Genomic DNA, 22,815 nt, shown 5'->3' with positions numbered 1-22,815 from the left:
AGCCTGGTTAGTTCTCTTAAGTGGAAAATACAGGTGAAGAACCCTTGACGTGCCACTTGAGTGACCACAGCTTTCGGAAGCAAGGACACAGCCTTTCCAAGATTCCATGTGAAATCAGCATGAGTCAGCAAAAAACGACATAATGAGGTCTGGTAGAAGACAAAAGAATGTACTAAAAATGGACAGATCGATTAAAGAACAAAGACACTGATGTATCTGTTTAGAGGCCCCAATTGGATCCATTTGTTCTCATGTTGTTGTATTGTGGGAACAGGTCTGGTACCTGACAAATCTCCAGATTAACTTTGCAATTCTTCATGCAACCAAACCCTACCTGCTAAGGCACCAGGGTGACCAGTATCATCAACAGAAGGAAGGAGGCCAAGCGCATGTCCCCGTTGACAGACCAGTCTCCTGCCATGAATGAGGATGATAATCTGAAATCCAAAGGAAGGTGTTTGTAGGATTTCAACACAAAGCATTAACCTGCTTCATGCTCCATCAAGTTGGACAATATGTCCTTGGGTCGACAATACACAAGATTCTTCAAATCACTCACAGGAAGGGAACAGGTGAGGATACAAGCAAAAGGCAAATGATGAGGGCCAAGGTAATCCAAACGGAGAAAAACAAATCCGACTTCTAATGCAAGAAAATGACTGGGGACGCGAATGGGCATGTAACTGGAATAGACACATGTATCCGGGCCTCAGATTTAACAATTTTGTGATGGACACATTTATCCCTGGTATTCAGACACAGTAGTCCTGGGTAAAAGACAAAGCATGGTTTCCAGTATCACTGAAATCTGTTTCCACAGATATCAAGACATCTGAAGAGCTGAATAACAGTAGTGAGAACTTCTATGTCCCATAACAGGGGCCACGTTGTCCATTGGTACAGTGGGCAGGAATGGTTATTTAGCCTCTTACACACCTTATGGCACTATGCCAAGGGCTGCTCTCCAGGTACCTGGACCTTTGGTTAGGAGGCTTGACTTCTGTGAGCATAATATATGGTTGATGGGGAAGGATGAAACAAGAGGATACACTATATTTTAGAGCTTTCTTATTGAAGTGTTTGTGGTCCTAAGTCCTTCCTGATTCAGTCGATCATGAGGTCACGATGGTAAAGCTCTGCACTCCAAGCATATGCCCTACTATGCTCAGTTATGTGTGTTTAACAATGGTCTATAGTTTTTCTGACATGATTTGGATTTCGAAAAGTTTGCAGATTCACATCTCATGAATCTTTATAGCAGATAAGGGGACCTGAATATTCTTCATAACCGCTCAAGAACCATGAATTGAACTTGTACTAATAGTATTTGTTGATTGTTCTGTGTAGTTTCATTATTTTCACTATTTTCATTATTTCAGGATCATTCTAGATTTTTGTGTTTTGTTCAAGCTGCAGATTCTTTGTTAATATGAGTGGTGGATGTGCATGGGTAGCCTATCATTTGCCCACCAGGACATGATGAAGATCATATACAATGGACATCTCTGTTAAATGTCCAAGTAGGAATTAGAGTCCCTGTATCAGAATAGATCACGGTTGTCCTGGAATGCTTTTCTATAGAGAAAATCAAATACGTTTCCTCATCTACAAAATTCAGGAAAACGTATTATGCGAGTAAGCCCGGTGAAGTAACTGGACATCCTTTCAACAAGCAGAAAGAAGCACCAACATACTTCCTTGACAAAAGACCTACTCCCTTACATCTCTGAAGACCTTCAGTTACCGTACATTAGCATGAATTACTTCACATAGTTTTCCTGGGACCTCTTTTACTGCTTTTGACAGGTTGTAAAAAAGACTAGTGCTAGGGCTCTGGCTTTATCCTTAAGCGGTCCACAAAAAAGCCTTTGTCACTCCCTGGAAACCAAAGCCTCCAAAACATCTAGGTCTGCAGTAAAGTTAGCTTGACACAAGCAAATGAAAGTAAGAGTTAGTGATCTGGGCGAAATGTACTGGACCTGGACTCTTCTACAACTTTGGAGCCCTGCTGGATATATGGACTTTATGGCTGGGTGTTGGCACTATTTGAGAGGGTTCTTCTTAGGTTGGTTTAGAACCCTGTGGGAATTAATTGGAGAAGCCAGGTGCTTCCACTTACCTTTTAAGAAGTAAATCCACGACTTGGTGACCTCACTCACATAAAAAGGGAAATGAAGACAGCCACTGAAAATGACTAAGGTAGTAAGCTTGGGCGAACCAGTTCCTGCAGATAATTATATCACACCATTATGCCCAAAGTTACCCATAGCTGCTAATTAAAGACACCCTGGCCAAGTCCCGCATAAAAATGCAACATACCATTGCAAACCTAGATGATTATGGTGGTTTGCTCAGTCAAAAGCATTTAGGTAGGAACCAAGAGCAGAAAAGTGCACCATAAATTATATTCTGGGAGTGAAACATGCGTCCCCCCTTCTGAGACTATTATACACATAGAGTTGGAGAAGAACACTAACATGCACTCTCGTCCTGGGCACCATACAAAAGGCACAGAGTGTCTCATTCTCAGAATTTGAGTGGGAATACCAGACTTCCTATTTAGTTCTAAAACCCAATGTTCGTCATCTTGTACTTATTTGTACAAATGCAAGCTAGGATTAAATTGATATCCATTACCATGCATTACCCCTTTTGGCAGTCTGCAATCTATGTCACTAGCACACAGATACATTTACATTGAACACTGCATGCTACCTCTTCCAAAAGACAAGTTAAAATGAAATGAGACATAGCAATACAATAGTTTATATAAAAATATAAATATATATACATATATATACACATTATACACACAGAAACTGAGCAAACAGAAGCTCTGATCTCAAACTCCTTTTTTCAGTATGTTCAATCCAGATAACGTTATCCTAAAGTCGGAAAGATCAAGATCTGTCAAGCCTTTTGAAAAATTAACAACCAGCCCAACATATTATTATTACAAAGTGGGAAACACTATATGTCAAAGACAGTTTTAAATTAACATCAGAAAGGGCCCCTGACCTGCTACAACTGCAGGAATTAAAGTCATGCAAGAATATTCTTGGGTAAATGGTGCTGACACATTCCTCAATGTACAGTAAGACAAAATATTTGTTTAACATGGAAGAGGACTAGGAGCTGTTGCCCTAATCCACTTGGTGCCCCCAGGACATTAAAATAGATTATGTGAAAGAACTGCAGCCCTGTAAGACGGAGGCTACGTTATCTGCTTAACTAATTGAATGCGGACAGATTCACATAGATAAAACGGCAGGCCATCAATAAATCCACACTGTCACCTCTTTAAGAGCATCGTGCGCACCGCAGCATGACCCATCCCGTACCTGAAGAAATATGATCACATCTCCCCCATACGGATGGAACTCAACTGACTTCCCTTGCCAGCACATACTATCTTTAAAACCAGCAAAATCATTTGCAAAGCCAGCAAGACCAGCACCCTCACTTATTTTGCTGGCAAGCTCACCACCTCTGGTGTTCTCAGCACAACCACAGTTAGGACACCATCAGACTGCAGACTAAGAAGTGTGAAAAAGGATCTAGAACAACATCCCCATTTCCATCAGGACCGCCCCAGCACGCCTCCAATTTAGGGAAGAACACTGCATCACAATGCACTATCTGTCCACAGTGTCCCATGCAATTACATGTTGACTTTATGCTTGCCTTTGACCAAGTACAGCGCTACGCTTCCTTTTGGCTAGATTCACGCTATAGAAATACCATATACATACATACATAACGTTTTGGTGTCAGTAGCTCATTGAAAGATTCCAATGAGGAAGCCTAAACTGCTACAGTCATAGGATTTTCAGTAATTATTAAACATTAGACTGCCCATTGATATGAATCTTATAATCAGGCCAAATATGTAAATTGGGGGGGCCGACTTCAAAACGTTTTAGTACCAATGTCCCCACAATTCAGCACAAACATAATGTTTGAATGTAAAAGGAAACAGAATGCTGTGTGCATGCAATAATGCCATGTTCTTCAAATCGTCGGTCCCTCAAGAGCATGTACTTGTTCAGACCTTGTTCTTTGGAGCGAACGGTTACTATTCAATAACCTTGGCTGGGGTTTTCGGACTTCAATGCCCTCAGTGCCCTGGTTTAGAGAGGAACCCACTATTAGTGTCCTGAGGTGCTCTTGAAGAGATCACACTCCAGGATAGACCAGTGGTTGATGATGCGGCTGCTCCAAGATCCATCGCCGGAGGGTCTGCTTGTGAAGGTTCCTTCACAGAGTCATGAAAAGCCCCTCCTTTTGCAAGGACCCTGTCAACTGGCAATGGTATGTGTTTTACGGCTTCCTGAGCCTGTTGGATTTTTCCTCGTCCCTGTTCCTGGGCAAGACCCAAATTGTACTTATGCATGCTGTACCTGCCATCTTGGATCACACTAACTTGAGAGGTTGACACCAAATCTTCTTTGGTACTGACCAAAGGAGTGGCAATTGAGGCCAAACCTCCCCCAATCCCATCTGATGACATAATAATTTGACGAGTTTGTTGTATATCTGTAGTAATTACACTGGATTCAGTATTGTGCCTAGAATGACTTGTGTGACGGATTGTCTGTTCTTCTGCTGATAGAGAATGCTGAATGGTCGGACAAGTCCCTGAAGGTACATTTTCATAGGGAGGTTTTTCCTGGTAAGGTACATTTTCATACGGAGGTTTTTCCTGAAACTCATCTCTATTAGGACTTGTTCTATTGTCCACATTCACAGCCTCATTTTGGGCTGCAACATTCTTTATGGAATCACTTTCTTCCAACCCAAAGCTGTCCTCCACCATAGATGGTTGGGATGGTGATATATCGCAGGATGTACTCACTCTGCGAAGACCCATTTGCAAAACAGTGCGCACTTCTTGATGTTCTACCCTCTCGGCAGAGTGATCCAATAATTGATCGTCCCCACAGACAGTACTGCTTCCCCGAAGTGCCCCCGGAGAAACTCCACTTTTCTCGGAATCCGAAAGGGATGATGCAGCATCCAATGTAGGTTCGCCAACCACCTTGCAGGGGCGTCCGCGCCTCTTCTTGGAGGCAGCTTCGTGCGCTGCATCAGTAACAAGGGCTTGTTCCAAAGGTCGCTTTGGTGTGGTGCTCTTTTGGATGTCTGGGGCATCATTTGCCCGAATTTCGCTACTCTGTCCTACCACGCCCTTTTCATTATTTGCAACAGTGGGGTGGATTTGTATTTCTGAAACACCCACAGGCATTCGTGGCAAAATCACATTGATCATTGGTACAGCTTTCTGCAAGCTCACCAGTCCTGCCCCATTTAGTCCAGCTGACATTGTGAGGGGAAGAGCAGAAGAAGGTATTGGCGAGATCTGGATAGAGTTACTGATTGCAGGTACTGTGATCTTCTGCCCAAACAGAGGGGCAGGAGTTTGAAACTGTGCACAGCGTCCCACAGTTTGTTCCCCAGAGATCATCCGAGGCCGTAGTGGAGGGAGACGAGCCACAAGTGCATCCACTTGGGGACTGGAGGCTGACTTCTCACCGTCAGCGGTCGTCTTCTTATCAGCAGTCTGCGGATTTGTCAGTGGTTTCAATGCCTTTTCTTCTGTTTTCTGAAATTAAAAATATAACAACAACAGGTTACAAGGATTTTCCTTGTTATCTAATAATTTTTCTTTTGGTGCTAAAACAATCGCCAAAATAATCGGAAGTTAGGAACTATGCTGGGATTCACTGTGCTATTTACCTTCCAGTTTAATTCAGGAACCAATGAAGGGGCTACAAATCAGAATAAAGCACCTCAAATAAAAGATCAATCCTCACGATTTGAGATTTACTTTCAGTGTATGCTTGGCGCACAGACTGTCCAGGAAGAGGAGAGTAATGCACAAACAGTTGTATCTATAGCACAGACGAGTTGTAAGGCAGTACAACTGGCAGACTAAATATGTTCGACTTTCTCATGTAATGGAGTATGACTATAAGATTTTGAAGTAAGCAGACTTCTCTGTCTATATATAACAGTAGTCATTACAACTGCATTTCATGGAAGGAAATGGAGAGTTTAAATTTACAATACGAGCACATGCGTATTTCATGAGCTACTAATGCAGATAAACAAAAAAGCTTTTGTTCACTTTAACATCCCCTCTTTATATCAAGTTAAAAAAACCACATCCTTGTATACTAGTGTTGACGATACCAGTTGATCTGCACAACACAGAGGGCCAGATATACGACCATTCCATTTTGCGAGTTGCAAATTGTGATGTTTTGCGACTCTCAAAATGGAATGTACAACAGTGTCTAAGACACTGTTTGTGATTCACAAATGGGTCGCAGGGGACCTGCCTCATTTATATTCATTAGGCATGTCGTAATTTGCGACCCATTGGGAATGGTTGGCACTCACAGAGATGGTGGCCTGTACGGATCAGCAGACCACCATGTCTGTGAATGCTTTTTCAATAAAGCAGTTTTTTCTTTAGAAATACAGCCCATTAAACTTAAACGAAAATGGGATGCGTTTCAAAAAGAAAAATTAATCTTTTCAGTTTCATTTTTTAAGAGAAGGCAATGGTCTGTGGGACCACTGCTTGCTCTTAAAAAATATTTGCACCCACATTCGCAAAGGGGAAGGGGTCCCCTGAGGACCCCTTCTCACTTGTGACTGGTCTACCACCAACTTTCCATAGGCGGTAAAATGTGAATGTTCTGCGACCGCATTTCGGTCGTAAAACATTCGTACATGGCTCTGCGAGTTGCCATTTAGAAGGGACGCCCTTGACACGCCTATAATAGCGAGTTGCAAACCCTATTTTGTAAGTCTGTAATGGGTTATCGACTCGCAAAATAGGGTTTGTACATGACACAGACCTATTTAGCAGTCGCAAACGGCCGATTTCCCGTTTGCAACCGCTAAAATGGGTCATATATCTGGACTAGAATAAGATAGGTTGGCCACTAGGAACTGCAATTTCTCACTTTTGGAGGTTATGATACGAAGATCCAATTTAGAAGAGATCGGATTAATAATCACTATACATGAAACTTAAAGACAGATATTTATGCAAAAAGGAATATGCTACTTACCAGTATGCATCTGTTCTTGGCATGTAGAGCTGCAGATCTACACACTTGTGCATAGATCGCCATCTGGTGTTGGGCCCGGATTTTTGCAGTTGTTTTTCCTCTTGGAAAGTCTTTGGAAGTCACGAGGTCGGTGACTCCTCCTTTGGATCGTATTGCGCATGGGCTTTGGCTCCATCCTCAGATTGTTTTTCGCCAGCAGGGAAAGATGGAGCGTAGTAATAACAGTGAAGATGCCCATGTGTGTTGTATCTAAATAAGATAAACTGGAACAGACAAAGGTAGCCGGGGAGTAGGTGGGCGTGTGTAGATCTGCAGCTCTACATGCCAAGAACAGATGCATACTGGTAAGTAGCCTATTCCATTCGAGGCATATGAGCTGCAGATTACACACTTGTGCATAGATTATATAGAAGTACCCATCCTTAGCTGCGACCACCCGTGTCTGTTGCAGTGATTTGAAATAATGTTTTGAGTACAGCCTGGCCCACACTAGCCTGTTGCTTAGTTTGCACATCTACACAATAGTGTTTGGTGAAAGTGTGCGGTGTTGACCATGTAGCTGCTCTGCAGATATCATCTAATGGGATGTTCTCTAAAAATGCCATTGAGGCCCCTATTTTACGTGTAGAGTGGGCTTTAGGGGGAACAGATAGCGTTCGTTTTGCTTTGTGGTAGCAAATCTGAATGCATTTGACAATCCACCTGGCTATCCCCGACTTGGAGATGGGGTTGCCTTTGTGTGGTGGTGAGTAAGAGACAAACAGTTGTTTGGTCTTACGGAAGGGTTATGTTCTCTCTATGTAGTAGAGTAAGGCTTGTTTGACATCTATTGTGTGAAGAGCTCTTTCTGCAACGGTCTGTGGTTGCGAGAAGAATACTGGTAGTTCTACAGATTGGTTTAGGTGAAAGGGAGAAATGACTTTAGGGAGGAATTTTGGGTTGGTACGTAGAACAACCTTGTTATGGTGCATTTGTAGATAAGGTTCTTGAATGGTAAGTGCTTGAATCTCACTGACCCTTCTGAGGGAAGTGATGCGACAAGAAAAGTGTTTTTCTATGTTAGGAATTGAAGTTCACACTTGTGTAGTGATTCGAAGGGAGGCCCCATTAGTCTGGTGAGAACGATATTTAGGATCCATACAGGTGAGGGTGGCACTCTGGGGGGAATTATTCTTTGAAGGCCTTCCATGAAGGCTTTAATGGCAGGTACTCTAAAGAGGGATAGATGTTGCCTGTTTTGTAGATAAGCTGCTATGGCTGCAAGGTGCAGTCTAATGGACGTGTACGCTAGATTGCATCTTTGTAGGTGCAGTAAATAGCCTATGATGTGTGGTATGGACACATCTAGGGGATTGATGGTATTGTTGTGACAATAGACCACAAAACGTTTCCACTTGGCGGCGTAGCACGCTCTAGTGGTGGGTCGCCTAGCTTCTTTGATGACGTTCATGCAGTCAGGGGGAAGATTTAGGTAACCGAATTCTAGGATTTCAGGAGCCAGATCGCAAGGTTGAGCTGTGCTGGGTCCGGTTGCCTGATCTCTCCATGGTTCTGGGTTAAGAGGTGTGGAGAGAGGTGTAACTTTTGGTGTGGTACTACAGAGAGTTCTAGCAGTGTGGTGTACCACGGTTGTCTGGCCCAAGTTGGAGCTACTAGGATTAGTGTGAGGGAGTGTTGTTGTAGTTTGTGCACCACTAATGGAATGAGTGGGAGAGGCGGAAAAGCGTACGCAAATCTGCCTAACCAGTTCATCCATATCGCATTGCCTTTGGACAGTGGGTGCGGATATCTGGCGGCGAAGCTTGGGCATTTGGTGTTTTCGTGGGTGGCGAAGAGGTCTATCTGTGGATGCCCCCACATTTGAAAGTACGGTTGAAGAACTTGTGGGTGGAGTTCCCACTCGTAGAGTTGTTGTGTCTGTCTGCTGAGCAGATCTGCCACAGTGTTCTGGACTCCTGGGACATGTTGGGCTAGAAGAAAGATTTTCTGGGGTATGGCCCATCTCCATATGCTCTGTGCTAGGTGAGAGAGCTGCGGAGAGTGTGTGCCGCCTTGTTTTTGTACATAGTACATGGCTGTCATGTTGTCTGTGCGGACTAGGACTGCCTTGCCTGAAATCTGTGTTTGAAAAGATTTTAGGGCTAAGAAGATGGCTAGTAACTCCAGATGGTTGATGTGGAGTAACTTATGTTGAGGTGTCCACCTGCCCTGCATTGTGTGATGTAATAGGTGAGCTCCCCAGCCGGAGAGCGATGCGTCCGTCGTCAGTACTATCTGAGGGACCGGGTCCAGGAACGGTCGCCCTTTGGAAAGGTTTTTGGTGGTCCACCACTGCAGAGAGCGATGGGTACGACTGTCTACCAACACCAGATCTGTTAATTGACCCTGGGCCTGGTTCCATTGGCGCGCTAAGCCCTCTTGGAGAGGACGCATCTGGAGTCTTGTGTGAGGTACTATGAATATGCAAGAGGCCATCATCCCGATTAGTTGCATAAACACTCGAGCTGGAAGGGAGTGTTGTGCCGTACATTTTGCGCGTAGAGCCTGAATGCTTGTGATCTTGGCCGGACTGGGGTAGGCTAGCGCTCTTGAGGTGTCTATGGTGGCACCGAGGTATTGTTTTACGTGGGACGGTTGCAGATGGGACTTCGTGTGGTTTATTGTGAAGCCCAGTTCGTGAAGGAGCTGGATAGTGGCGTGCGTGTGTTGTACACACTGGTTGTATGAGTTGGTTTTTGTCAGCCAGTCGTCTAGGTATGGGAAGACATGGATGTGTTGTCTCCGCAGGTGTGCGGCCACTACTGCTAGGCACTTGGCGAATACTCGTGGTGCTGTTGTGACTCCAAATGGGAGTACTTTGAATTGGTAGTGTTGGCCGTCCACTACAAATCTGAGGAACTTCCTGTGAGCGTTGTGTACAGGAATGTGGAAATAGGCGTCTTTTAGGTCTAAAGTGGTCAGGAAATCGTTGTGGGAAAGCAGTGGGAGTACCTGCTGAAGATTTACCATGTGAAAATGGTCTGAATGTATGTATTTGTTTAGGGGCCTGAGGTCTAGGATGGGCCGTAGAGTCTCGACTCTTTTTGGCATGAGAAAATATAGGGAGTAGACCCCCCCCCCCATATTTTGTTGGTTGGTAGGAACCTGTTCGATCGCCCCTTTTTTTAGGAGGGAGATTACCTCCTGCTTTAATAGTGTTAGATGTTCCTGTGACATTGGGCGTTGTCTGGGCGGAATGTTTGGGGGGGTAGATATTAGTTCTAGGCAGTAGCCTGACCAAATTATTTGTGTTACCCATTTGTCTGAGGTGATGGTAGTCCAGACAGAAAAGAAATTTTGGAGTCTGCCCCCGACCGGAGTGGGATGGTCTGGGGGGAGTGGAGGGGAGTCACTGGGCAGGTGCGGAGGCAGAGCGGGCGGTGTTTGTCTTGCCTCTGCCTTTATTATTCTTGCCTCTGTATCCGCCTCTTTGGTAACCCCTGGTAAAGGTGGATTGGGTAGGGGCCTTATATGCAGTGGAAGCAGTGTCAGAGGAGTAGCCTCTGGAGGTGCTCCGAAAGGAAGAGCGGCGAAAGGAGCGCCTGGGAGGGTGTGATTGTAAGGCTCCCATAGACTTCGCCGTATCGGTGTCTTTTTTCATCTTTTCTAGGGCCTCATCCACTTTTGGGCCGAACAGATATTCCTGGTCAAAGAGGTGGTTCAGGATGGAAGCTTGTACTTCTGGTTTAAAACCTGAGATCCTTAGCCAGGCATGGCGACGGAGGAGGATGCTGGTATTAATGGCTCTGGGGGCGGTGTCAGCTGCATCTAGGGCACAACGGATGGAGGTATTGGTGATAGTTTTGCCCTCCTGAATGAACTCGTTTGCCCTATTCTTATATTTGTCAGGGAGGTGTTGCATTATGGCTTAAAGTTCGTCATAATGGGCCCTGTCGTATCTTGCTGGTAGCGCTTGTGTATTAGCGATACGCCATATGTTGGCAGCTTGTGATGCAGTGCGCTTGCCGGATGCGTCTGATAGTTTTGACTCTTTGTCAGGTGGTGGTCCTTCGCCTGACGCTTGAGAGTTGGCTCTCTTACGTGCTGTAGACACTACCAGTGAATCTAGTGGTGTCGGCCCTCTGATGTAGGAGGGATCTGTAGGGGCGGCTTTATATTTTTTGTCAATTAGCGGGTTAATGACCCTGGCTCTCACTGGGTCTTTAAAGATTTCTGGCGCGTGTTTAATAACTCCTTTGAGCATGGGCAGTATGGAGGTGGCCCTATGCGTAGTGTCAAACGTATTGAGAAGGAAGTCCTCCTCCACAGGGTCGGTATGGAGATCCACTCCGTGATAGTGTGCAGCCCTCTGCAGTAAGTGGTTGAACCCTAATGAGTCTTCTGGTGGGGATAGTCTCGAAGGGTAGAGATCATCTTGTGGGACGTTAGGAATGTCAGGGATGTTGTAGTCGTCCCATGGGTCTGGGGAGCCTGTGGGAGTGTGGTCCCCTGTAGGTAGGTCATGGGGCACGTCCCCTATGTCATCATAGACATTATCATCCGGAGAGGGTGTTGGGGAATGATGAGGCAGGGGTGGAGAAGGAGAAGGTGGAGAAGGTGGAGGAGGTGGAGGAGGAGGTGGTGAAGGCATTCTGAAAGGGGAGGTAGCAGAGTCCTTCCTCTTTGGAGGTGGAGCTGGGGCAGGTTTTTCCAGCTGTCTCTTTTTGATGCTGAGCATTAAGTGTCCGGTTTTAGGGTCCTTGATCAATGTCTTTTGCAATGGATCAGGTGTAAAGAGTTGTTCGGAGGGTGGTTTGTTCGTCGGCGCCAAAGGCATCGGGCCGGTGGTTTGGTTTTAGAGTCTATGCGAGTCCGCTGTTTGGAACTATGCGGCCTGGAAAGGACTGTCTGTTTATTTGGTGCCAAGATGGTTTTCGGTTTCGAGATATCGGTGGCCTTGTTTTTTTTGCTCGGTTCCGGGGATGGTGTCGGCACCGAGGAGGTGGAGCTGGTTTTCGGCGCTGAGTGTTTCGGTATGGAGCTCGGTGCCGAGGAGGAGGAGGCCATTTTCTTTTTCGGCGTCGGTGCGGAGGAGTGTTTCTCGGCACCGACGGTGGGCTGGCTCGAGCCCGAGCCGCCGGAAGGCTTAATCGGCTTTTTTACCGGTCCCGAAGGTGCGGTGTGGGAAGCAATGTCTTTGGTCTTACCTAGGCCCGGAGGCGAAGGCGTGACCGAAGCCCTTTTCGGTGCCGTTGAGGGTGTGGGGGGTAGTTCGGTACTCACGACCCTCTGTGCCGGAGTGATGTCCTCCACATCTGAATCGTCGGCTTCGGAGGCGCTCACGAGGCCCTCGTCGGTGTGGTGTTCTTCTGGAGCATCGACGCCTTCCCCGAAGATGTCATCTGGAATCGCCGTCGCCGAGTGTGCCATAGTTCTCCGTGCCCTTCGGTCCCGAATGGTTTTCTTGGACCGGAAGGACTTGCACGCCGGACAGTCTCGAGCCTCGTGTTCAGGGGAGAGGCAGAGGTTACATACTTCGTGGAGATCGGTGTGGGGGAATTTGGACCCACATCGAGGGCACTTCTTGAAGGGAGTCCTTTCCATTAGCCAGGACCGGAGCTTGGGTAGGCCCGAAGGCCATCGTCGACAACTGGAATCGAAGGTTCTTGATCGATGAGAGCCGCGTCGAGTGTGGGGATCGCGATCGAAACAATACCGCGAATTAGGGTGAGGATTGCGCATCGATAGAAGAACTGGAACTGTTCGGAACCAGAGCGCGAAGATCACATCCGAGCCCGATGGCGGGAAAAAACAATCTGAGGATGGAGCCGAAGCCCATGCGCAATACGATCCAAAGGAGGAGTCACCGACCTCGTGACTTTCCAAAGACTTTCCAAGAGGAAAAACAACTGTAAACATCCGGGCCCAACACTAGATGGCGATCTATGCACAAGTGTGTAATCTGCAGCTCATATGCCTCGAACATAATTTTCCAGTGACAGAGAAAATCCAGTGAGTGGTGGCAGAAGTGTTCTGCAGAAGATCAATTATACAGGTTTGGACATTCAAAAATAGGATAGTACCTAGAGTGGAGCCGAAGCAGGAATTCAGGCAAATTGTTTAATGCTAAAATTGTCTTTTAGTTTGGTGTGTATCTCTACTCTAAAAGAAGCTTTTTATTTCTGAATGTTCAGAACGTCTCTCAGATAATGGAAAACAGGGGGTGCTGGTGAGATTGATCGGGTCCCCCACATCTTGTAGTAGAATACCTGTTCTGTGTGTAACAAAGCGGCCAGGCAGGAAATGATTCACACAACAAACAATTCTTCATATTACATCACTTCTAGGATAACCAGGGACAGGGCATCAACTCAGGCATGTGCCCTACCTGGGGTTATGAATGATGTTGGAATCACAGTTCCAGGATATCACTGCAGATTTCAAATGACTTGAGTCCAACACTGTACCAAACCAAACATCCAAGCACATATCCGCCAAGAAGGGGTGAAACAATGAACATTTAGTTTGGTCCCAACATAGCCTCAATAATCATCCTATAGATATTCTGCCTTATGCCAATGGAGACATTAACACATTTTGTAAGCTTTGTATGGCCAAACCTCTAAGGTTATATCTAGGGCTCCCGTTTTTATGGTATTTTTTTTTCTCACATTTCTGTCTGTATTTATCCATATTTATGTTTTGCTAATATTATCTGTATTTATCCATATGTATTTTGGGTTTTGTGAAAAAATGAAGTTGAAACTAGTATATTTCCATATTATTGTACCCAATAAATGTGCATTCATGCTCGAACACCTGATAGGTGTTAATAATATGAACACCCAACGATGATAAATCAATGCACATATATGAAAACATTAACATTTTAGTATCAAGGTTGTGCATATATACTTCTATTTAAGCCTCTTGACTAGAATGCCTTTCTTTTTTTAACCCTTTATCTGTCAATCCGCACAGCTATTGGCCAAGCTGTGGTGACTGACTGCATTTAGAATCACTTACAAAATAATTCAATTTCTGTTTTTAGCCACATTTAAAAATAAATACAGACAAAAATAAATGGTCTTCAGTCTGTATTTATCTGTAAAAATCAGGAAAACAGGGAGCCTTAGTTATATCAAATTCACACTAGGGATCAAAGGGAGAGAACCTAGAAGAGAGCATATCACTCCCTATCAATATCTGTAACTCACTATAGGATACGTTCTCAACTATCACAAGGGGGGGGGGGGTGTACAATATATTTGTATTTTAGGACGAGAAACCTCATTCACCTGAAGGTGACATGCTTTATCATGGGGCTCCCTCCTCACACTGGGATCGCATGGTCCCCGGTGTGGGCTACAACTCTCCACTGAAAGAGAATTAGTGGAGCGGAGCTGAGATGTTTTAATTGGGGGAAGCTGATGAAGTAGGTGAGTCAGGGGCAGAGTGCAAAAGGAGAAAGTGGTTAAAACGGTCTCAAGGGACCTAATAACTTTATTCGATGGTACCCAGGGACAGGATTAAAAATATAGAGGACTGGGGGTTGAAAACAAATATACCCCTGTTAAAAGCTCAACATGTTTCTGCCCTCATTTGACTCTAGCCGAAGTTCATGGGCATTCTTCAGGACCAAATAACATGCAGGTCACTCTGCAATACTAATAAAACTATTCAGATGATTATGCTGGCCGTGAGTTTCGTCCCAAAATGCAGGCTATCAGTTCTGTGTCTTCATCTGATACTGGAATCAGGTTTACTTCTCTTCAGCCACAAGGTACCCCGCGCCAGTCTTGGCCCCTAACAGTCCGTAACTTCCTCAAAACAGCAGGGTCCTGGCAAGAGCCTTAGTTATATTACATGCAATTCCACATTCACATTAAAATTTTAAAAAAGGGAAAAGTAAATGGAGAAGAGTGTTACAATAGGATTTGCTTCCCTAAAGCCTAAGAAAATTGGGAGGATTGGCCTGCCACATTCCACTAATTACATTATTTGTGTCCACATTTTATGATCTGGATCCTCTGTATTACACTCAAAGACATATTGAGGCCTCAAAAGCCTCTGGCCGACCTTTTCTCTCCATCATGCACATGCTTTATTACTCAGAGTTTCTCTAGGCTCATTCCTTAAGGGTGTCTCCACATCATTATGCTGCATTGACGCGAGTCCCTTTTCCTACTTCATGTATTTTGTGGTGGGCAGTTGATGTTTGAATTTCATGATGTTTACCAAAGGTTTCTATAGTGTTCTTTTCTTACACTTCTCACTGGGTAATAGGTAGTATGAGAGAAAGGAGTTTTCTTGTTTAACAGAGAAAGTCATGCTAGGTCTAGAGCGACATCCCCTTTGTATTCCCAGACTTAACCACCTTACCCCACTGTTTTATATCAGGAGTCGGCATGGATTGTGTCTATTTATCCTTCAGCGCATATTTGGTGGGCCTTCATCAGTCCAAATTACCCAAGACCTGCACACTGATTTAACCTGTCCCATTCTATTTCTGTTGCTTGCTGCCGTCATATTTCCTGTTTTCTTTAGAAATGCTTATCATTAGAACCTCTGGGTGAATCTGTTGCAACGTCTCTTGAATGGGAGGAAAGACGTATTGGGCAATGTCGGACTGACTACAGGCATTTGTACATCTCACCTATATGTTGGTGGCACTGGATTATAGACCAATGGTTAATAGAGCTAGAGAACAGATGCCTCTCTCATATGGACTTCCAAAGGCCAGGTGGCAATAATCAAATTGGGAACCCACTTTACTAGAGGTGGACTGCATTCATTCAGGTATTATTGTGTCCGTTCTCATAACAATTTCTGTGTTCCTTATAGTGATTTGAGAATTTTCCACTATGGCTTTCTTTGTTATTGGGCATCCACTCTATCAGTGTTTACTTCAGGTGGACACTTTGGTAAATGTTAGGTTGTAGATTACTTAGGATAGTTAGGCTTGGACAGCTGGACTTCTTTGCAGATGTCCCCCCACGTTTTGGCCCCAATCTGAACTATTGAATGCTGGTTTTTCAACTCGGACAGTTTACTGAAGCCTGCTAAACAGGCTCCAGAGCCAGTGTTCTTTCCCTTGAAAAATAAATGTCTCATTATAACCCACTTGACAAGGACTTTAGCACCCTTTTAAGTCCCTAGTAGATGGCACCCCTGGTACCTAAGGCATGGGTACTAAAGAGAGTCCCTAAGGGCTGCATTATGTTTTATGCCACCCTACAAAAAGGACATGCAGACTGCCACTGCAGAATGCGTGAAAGGGTGCAAGCCCTTCTGAAAACACAGCATTGCACAAAGCCTGGGTGCATGCCAAAGTACACTGCAGGTACTATATGCAAGTCACTCCTACAGTAGGCCTTAAGAGCACTAAGGCAGGGTGCATTCTAGCACTCGTGAGGACATATCTGCATGAGCAGACATGCCCCTGTGATGTCTAGTTCTATTACTAGGTATTGCAAGTTAACAGGAAAGCCATCTTAAGCATATGTACTGGGCACTGGTCATTACAAGTTCCCCAGCTACATAATGGCTTCACTAAAAATACTCGTGTTTGGTATCAAACACCTTTTCTCAATAAATCTGTACAGATGGCAGTACAAGATTTATTATACCATGGCTGACTGGATCCTTCCAGCCTGTCACCACAGAGCGCTTCTGACTCCTTGCAGGTGAGAGCTCACGCTTTTAGGGGGCCAGGAACAATGCCTGCTCTGGCAGGAGGTGTTATCACCTCCTTCAGCAGGATGGCTAGTGAATCTACATACCAAGACCATAGGCTTCTAAGCCTCTGTTGCCTTTGATATGCGACCCCAGCTTCCCACAAGACTGGGAAATGCCACTCCCTGCCCGGAGGCCCACTTGGCACCAGGACAGGTGGGAAATTAGCTATGCAAGGTGCGTGGTGCACTACCTGGCCAGTCACACCCCTAAGGTGGGCTGCCTGATGCGCTCCACGAAAGAAGGGTTTCCCCATTTTGAATTTGGTGGAATTAGGAACTTTGGGTGAGGATTATACCCACTCCCCACAGGAAGAGGTCATATAGGGGGAGTAGTCACCCAAGGGGTAGGTAGCCCATTAGCTACTACCTTACATCCCCATTAAAAAATACCTAAATAGAGTATTTAAGTGGCCCCCTGACACCAGGAACTTTGATTCGTCTGATTGAAGAAAGAAGAGGCCACAGAAGAGCCGAAGAAGCAAGGACTGCGGATTTCTGGTAGACTTTGGCACCAGGCCCTGCCTGCCTACCTGCTCCAGTCCAAACAACTGCGACAACCTGACTCGTCCTTCAGCTGTGTATTCTCTAAAAGCCTTGGGGGGGGGGGGGGGGGGGGGGGCTGCAGCACTTTGCCAAGCCATCAGCATCTCTCTTTAAGTGGAGGAGCCACTTCCCTGCAGCCACCAACCGCAACATCAGAATCACCGTTCTGCTGGCTACCGGGTCAACCGACGCAGCAGCCACCCACCAATCTAGCTCCACACCAAGTGAGAAGATACCAGGACCAACTGGAGCCGCCCTGCACCAATACTCAGGTTACTGGACATCTTGCAGCAACCAAAGCATGTCTGAATCCAATCCAGACTCCAATGCCGCAAAGATAGAGCACCCGACGAGGGACGTCAGCATCGCAGCGGCCAGCATCGAGAGTGGCCCAGCTGTCCTGTTTTGTCCCCCTTTGCAGGTCTACACAAGAACCGTGGGTGCCTTTGGCGCACGAATACCAGTCAACCAAAACCCTCTGCACCCGAGCTCTCCGGCCCGGCTCCAAGACAGCCAATGGTACTCCCAGGACCCCCACGAACCGAGCCCCCCATTAGGAGCTTTCAGACTTGTCCCCCTCTGCAGCCTACTTCTAGGTGGCCCCCTCTTTTCCAACGGTGCAGCGCACAAGGCTACGAACCTGCCTATCAGCCCTGCATCAGGACACTCCTGGGCAGATAAACTGAAACTGCTGACAATACTTCGGACCTTGGCCCCCTAGCACCTTAAGTCCTTAAGGGGACACCTGAGAATCGTTTGCAAATACCTGTATGCAGTATATGTTTCTTTCTCCATTGCAAAGCATTACGGCGTAAAAAGGCATTTGAGTGATGTTTTTACCTACCGGCAAAATACCAGTTATTTTTCTAAATGGTCTCAAGTGTGTGTCTTATTTATTGAATCTGTGTGTTCAACAAGTGCATTAACACTACCCTCTGATAACACTAAAACTGCTCGCCCACACTACCACAAAAGAGACCATTTTGGATTATTAATTTAAGCCCTGTAAGCCAATAAGGATTGTCTTGACTTTATACATAGTATACCTCGTGTTAGTGTACTACATAAAAAGCCAGCTTCCTACAATGTATTTCATGATTTACTGATTTCTAACATCTCCTCCATTCTCTTTTTGCTAATGAACTACCTCTTGGTACCAAGCCCCTCAGGTCTTTATCCTCGTTTCTAATAATGACACTGATGGCTTCTGGAGTTTCCGACATTGCTAGGGATGTCTCCTCTGCTAAATTATTACTTTAGGTGGGGAGAGGATAATATGACTTCAATGCCTCTAATGGGTATTTGAAACTTGGGAAAAGAGGAAGTACCTCAGGCTTGTAATCTTTATCGCTTTGTATAAGCGGTTTCTCACAATCAATGGCCCAAATACTCTTGTGAATATCTCAGATATAAGATATGTCTTCTTAGTGGGCAGGTTCCTTTCCACCTCTCTCAAATCCATTCTTTGAACCCAATCTCCCTTTTACCAGGGACAATGCTGCTGAAACAAATAGTCAAGGGGCACTATTGGTTCCCCATGCAACCTGTGCATACCAGTATCACCACCTCCTACTCTTTGCTGAACATTTATTGGATGTCCAGCAGTCCGTGTGTTGTCTGGGACACCAGGAAATATCATACATGAAAATGGACGATTAAGCCTGTATAGATCTGTATGAGGTGGATACAGCAAGTAGCACCACTTACAGGTAATACAGTGGAAGCTGGTGGTTACCACTATACTACCATGACAAACATACATACAGTGCCCGAAGCTCTGCTCAGAAGCCGGTGGCAGGTACAATTAAATGTCAGGGCGCCGAATACCAAGGCTGGTAGGTTTTAACCCACTTCCAGACACTCCCTGTCCCCTTTTCTCATTCTTGCAAGTTCCCGAATTCTTTCTTTGTTATGGTTTTGCCTTTCTCCATCTTTCTGATAGGAGTGTTTTTCCCTCTCCTGCGATCAGTAAATGCATGATGCAGGAAATAAGTGCTGGTGCCCGCTACTGGCAACCACCAGCTTAAATTAAGCAGTGCCCACATACAAATACAGGCAGATACACACTGAAAGACATCTTTCCGTAGGAGGATCATTTGAAATGCACTGCATGCCCTTCTGCAATGACACAATAACGTAGAGGTGCTTGCTAGTAACAGAAGTTTGGCAGAGGTCTGCATACGTGCCCTACTTTACTGTTCCTCTCTTCTGGCGAAACCATTCTCCTTTATCACAGACAGAGCAGAAGGATGCCCTTTTCTTACGGTTAAAACAACAACTAATTCTGGCTGAGAGTTGATCCTTAGAGAAAACTGGATCTTGTTCTGGAGGGTTATATTCCTTTACAAGATATGGTATTGCCAACATCGTTGTAGCTGGAGTCAGAAATATCTCCGTTTAAGCCTCTATTAGTTGTAGCACAAGAGGAAGCAGTTCTTCCTACGATGCTCAATTTTGTGGTGTCTCAAATACCATCTAAGATCTTGTTTGAGGCATGGCCGGTGGAGTGTTCAATGTCACTGCTCCTTTAAACAAAACATCATTTAAAGTGTAGGAAAGTTGTGGATAGAGGAAACCCTCAAGAGAGACATTGGTGGGCAGGTGCCCCAATTAGACTTTGATGATGAACCTCTGTCAGAAGTTGTGTTCCTTCTGGGACTAAAAGACTGCTTTGCAGTACAAGATTTTCTCAGTAAAGGGGCCACCCCAGGGTTCTTATACTATGGGAACCCGAGTCCCTTAGAGAGCTGGACTGACATAGAAATGAGATATTCTAAGTGAGCAACTATTCCTTGATTGCGGATGCTTAGGACTCTCCAGTTGAACAGTTCTTTACCTTCTGCAACAGACTCTCTTCTTTATGGTGTCTGTGGTTGCTCCCAACCTATTTCTTTTTTTTTTTTTTTTTATTGGCATTTGTAATTGTTTACAATCGAACAATAACCAAAACTTTTCGGTCACAGCACAACAGCATCCTTCATCCGAATCATTGGTTTGTGTCTTAACCAGAGGTCCTCCACCCCCACCACCCTTCCACTCATATGTCAATCGCTTGGTGAGTCTACGGAAACACTTTGCAGATATTGAGTTAAATATACCCAGTAGTCTCTGGGTGTTGATCCAGCAGGGAGCTCCTCTTCGTAGGTCCTCAGGGTATCCCTACAGTACGTTAGGTCCGTGAGCCAGTCTTTCAGTTTTGGGACCTTCTTTCCATACCAACAGAGCGATACCCTTCTTTTGGCCATTAGTAATGCAATCATGCAAAATCTGCGCTTTAGGGCCCGTATCTCGGGCAGCAACCCTAGCAAACAGGTCTTAGCCTCACAGCGCACCTCACTTCCCACCATGGCCCCCAGCAATCTCGTCACCTGCTCCCAGTATCTCCCCACCGCCTCACACGACCACGCCAGATGTATAAAATCTGCACCATCAGCCCCACATCGCTCGCATCTAGCATCCCCACGCAGCCCATAACGGTGTAGCCTAGCCGGTGTGTAGTATGTTTGGTGCAGGTATTTAAAATGTAGTATGCGGAGATTACCATTGGGCGTCAGCATTCCCGTCAGGGTGCAGGCAACCGTCCACTCTTCCTCTGTTAGCTGTGTATCTAGACAGCTCTTCCATTTCTCCATTGAGGTGTGCGTGTTCCCCGCTATGTCCCCCTGTAGTTTTGTATAGAGTGTAGACACCAGGTGTCGTTTAGCAGGTGTGGTGATCAGCCATTGCAACGCAGTCAGCTCTTTCGGTTCCAGCGGGTAATCTGGATACAGTTCCTTCACGGCTCTTTGCAGCCGGTAATAATTGAAGCGAAATAGCGTAGACATGTTACTGATGAATGTGAGATGTTCAAGTGTTTTAAAAGTCCCGTTATCGTACAAATCTCCTACTGTGTCAATGCCTACCTGCCGCAGCAAGTCCAATCCCACTCTTTCTTGCGTTACTGATATAGCCGGATGCCATTGGAGCCTGAGCGCCGGGGCATACAGCGGCAGTTTATTGGCCAGTCTGCCCATGGTATGCCATGCTTTGTTCGTTGTGTCAATGGTGTTTATGTCTTGCGTATGCAGTGGCGGCCTACGATGGGTGATAATCGCCTCGAGTGGGACAGGCAGCGCATCCCCCTCTTCTATCGCAGTGTGGGTGAGAAATGGGATCCTGTGGTACCAGTAGTGTGCGTACTGTGCCTGCGCACAGAGGTAATAATGATAGAAGTCTGGGACCCCGAACCCTCCTTGACTGTACGGTAGCGTGAGTGTCCGCATCTCCACCCTGGCCGTCTTTCCCGCCCAAACAAGCCGGAGGACCAACGAGGTAATCCTGCGGAACACCTCCATTGGGGGGTGTATAGGGATGTTAGTGAACAGGTAAAGTAGCTTCGGCAGGAGCACCATCTTGACGATAGCAATACGGTCAGCCAGCGATAAAGGCAGCTGAATCCATCTTCCCACCCTCTCCTCCAGTGTGTCAATCGCCGTCCCGTAGTTAGACCTGATAACAATTTCCGGGTCCCTGTGAAACCATACCCCCAAATATTTTATCGGGTCCGTTTTCCACTCCAAGGGATAATCTATGGGGTGCGGATGCGTGGTATCAGTCAAGGGAATAATCAGGGATTTGGCCCAATTTATGGTGACCCCAGATTTACGTGCAAATTTTATGTATTCCCTCAAAAGTGGATTCAGATTGGTCTGTGGGTCCCTCACGTAGAGTAGCATATCATCTGCGTACAGGGAGATGTGCAACGGCCGTTGCGGAAACTGCAGGGCCGAATAATGATGTCCCTGTCTTATCTTGCAGGCGAGCGGCTCCAGTGCTATAGCAAACAAAAGAGGGGACAGCGGGCATCCCTGTCTCGTCCCTCTCCGTATAGCAATGGTGTCTGAAATATAGTTATTCACCCTAATCCTCGCCACAGGTGCATCATATAGCAAGTGGATCCATTGAAGGAACGCAAGTGGGAATCCCATCCTCCGCAACACCTTAGTCATATATTTCCATTCTAGAGAGTCAAAGGCCTTGGCTGCGTCTAGGAAGACCGCCGCCGCCTTCGTCTCAGGTGTTAAGTAATGCGCAAGCGCAAATAGTGTCCGCGTATTGTGAGCAGTGGAGCGTTCTGGTATGAATCCAGACTGGTCAGGCAAGATCAGTCTGGGCATCAGCGGGTTCAGACGTGCAGCAAGCAATTTAGCTAAGATCTTGTTATCCACGTTTATGAGGGACAGTGGTCTATAGGAGTCACAAAGCTCCGGATCTTTCTGTGGCTTGAGGAGGGCCAGTAGTATTGCTTCCCGCAATGTGGGCGGCAGTCGTTGTTGCTCATGTGCGTTTCCATACATTTCCACTAGACGGGGGGCCAGCTGGTCAACAAACGCCTTATAAAATTCGCATGTTAAGCCATCGGGGCCCGGAGCCTTACCATTCGGCAGTGACTTAATTATTTCCGTGACCTCCTCTACTGTGATAGGTTGGGATAG

The 22,815-nt window shown here is 45.9% G+C and overlaps 1 protein-coding gene across 1 annotated transcript in view; it reads right to left on the bottom strand.

Moving 5' to 3' along the window:
- Positions 1–2,743: 2,743 nt before the first annotated feature.
- RFX5 (regulatory factor X5) overlaps positions 2,744–22,815 on the bottom strand; it is a 71,186-nt gene continuing 51,114 nt past the window's right edge. The window contains exon 10 of the mRNA XM_085637107.1: positions 2,744–5,602. Within this exon, the coding sequence (XP_085493233.1) occupies positions 4,118–5,602 (1,485 nt within the window). The 3' untranslated portion in view covers positions 2,744–4,117. The remainder of the gene's footprint in view (positions 5,603–22,815) is intronic.

Source organism: Triturus cristatus, chromosome 12 (genome assembly GCF_964204655.1).
Source record: "Triturus cristatus chromosome 12, aTriCri1.1, whole genome shotgun sequence".
Lineage (NCBI taxonomy): Eukaryota > Metazoa > Chordata > Amphibia > Caudata > Salamandridae > Triturus > Triturus cristatus.
Note: the sequence above shows the minus strand (reverse complement) of the source record. Positions and strands in the feature narration are given on the sequence as shown.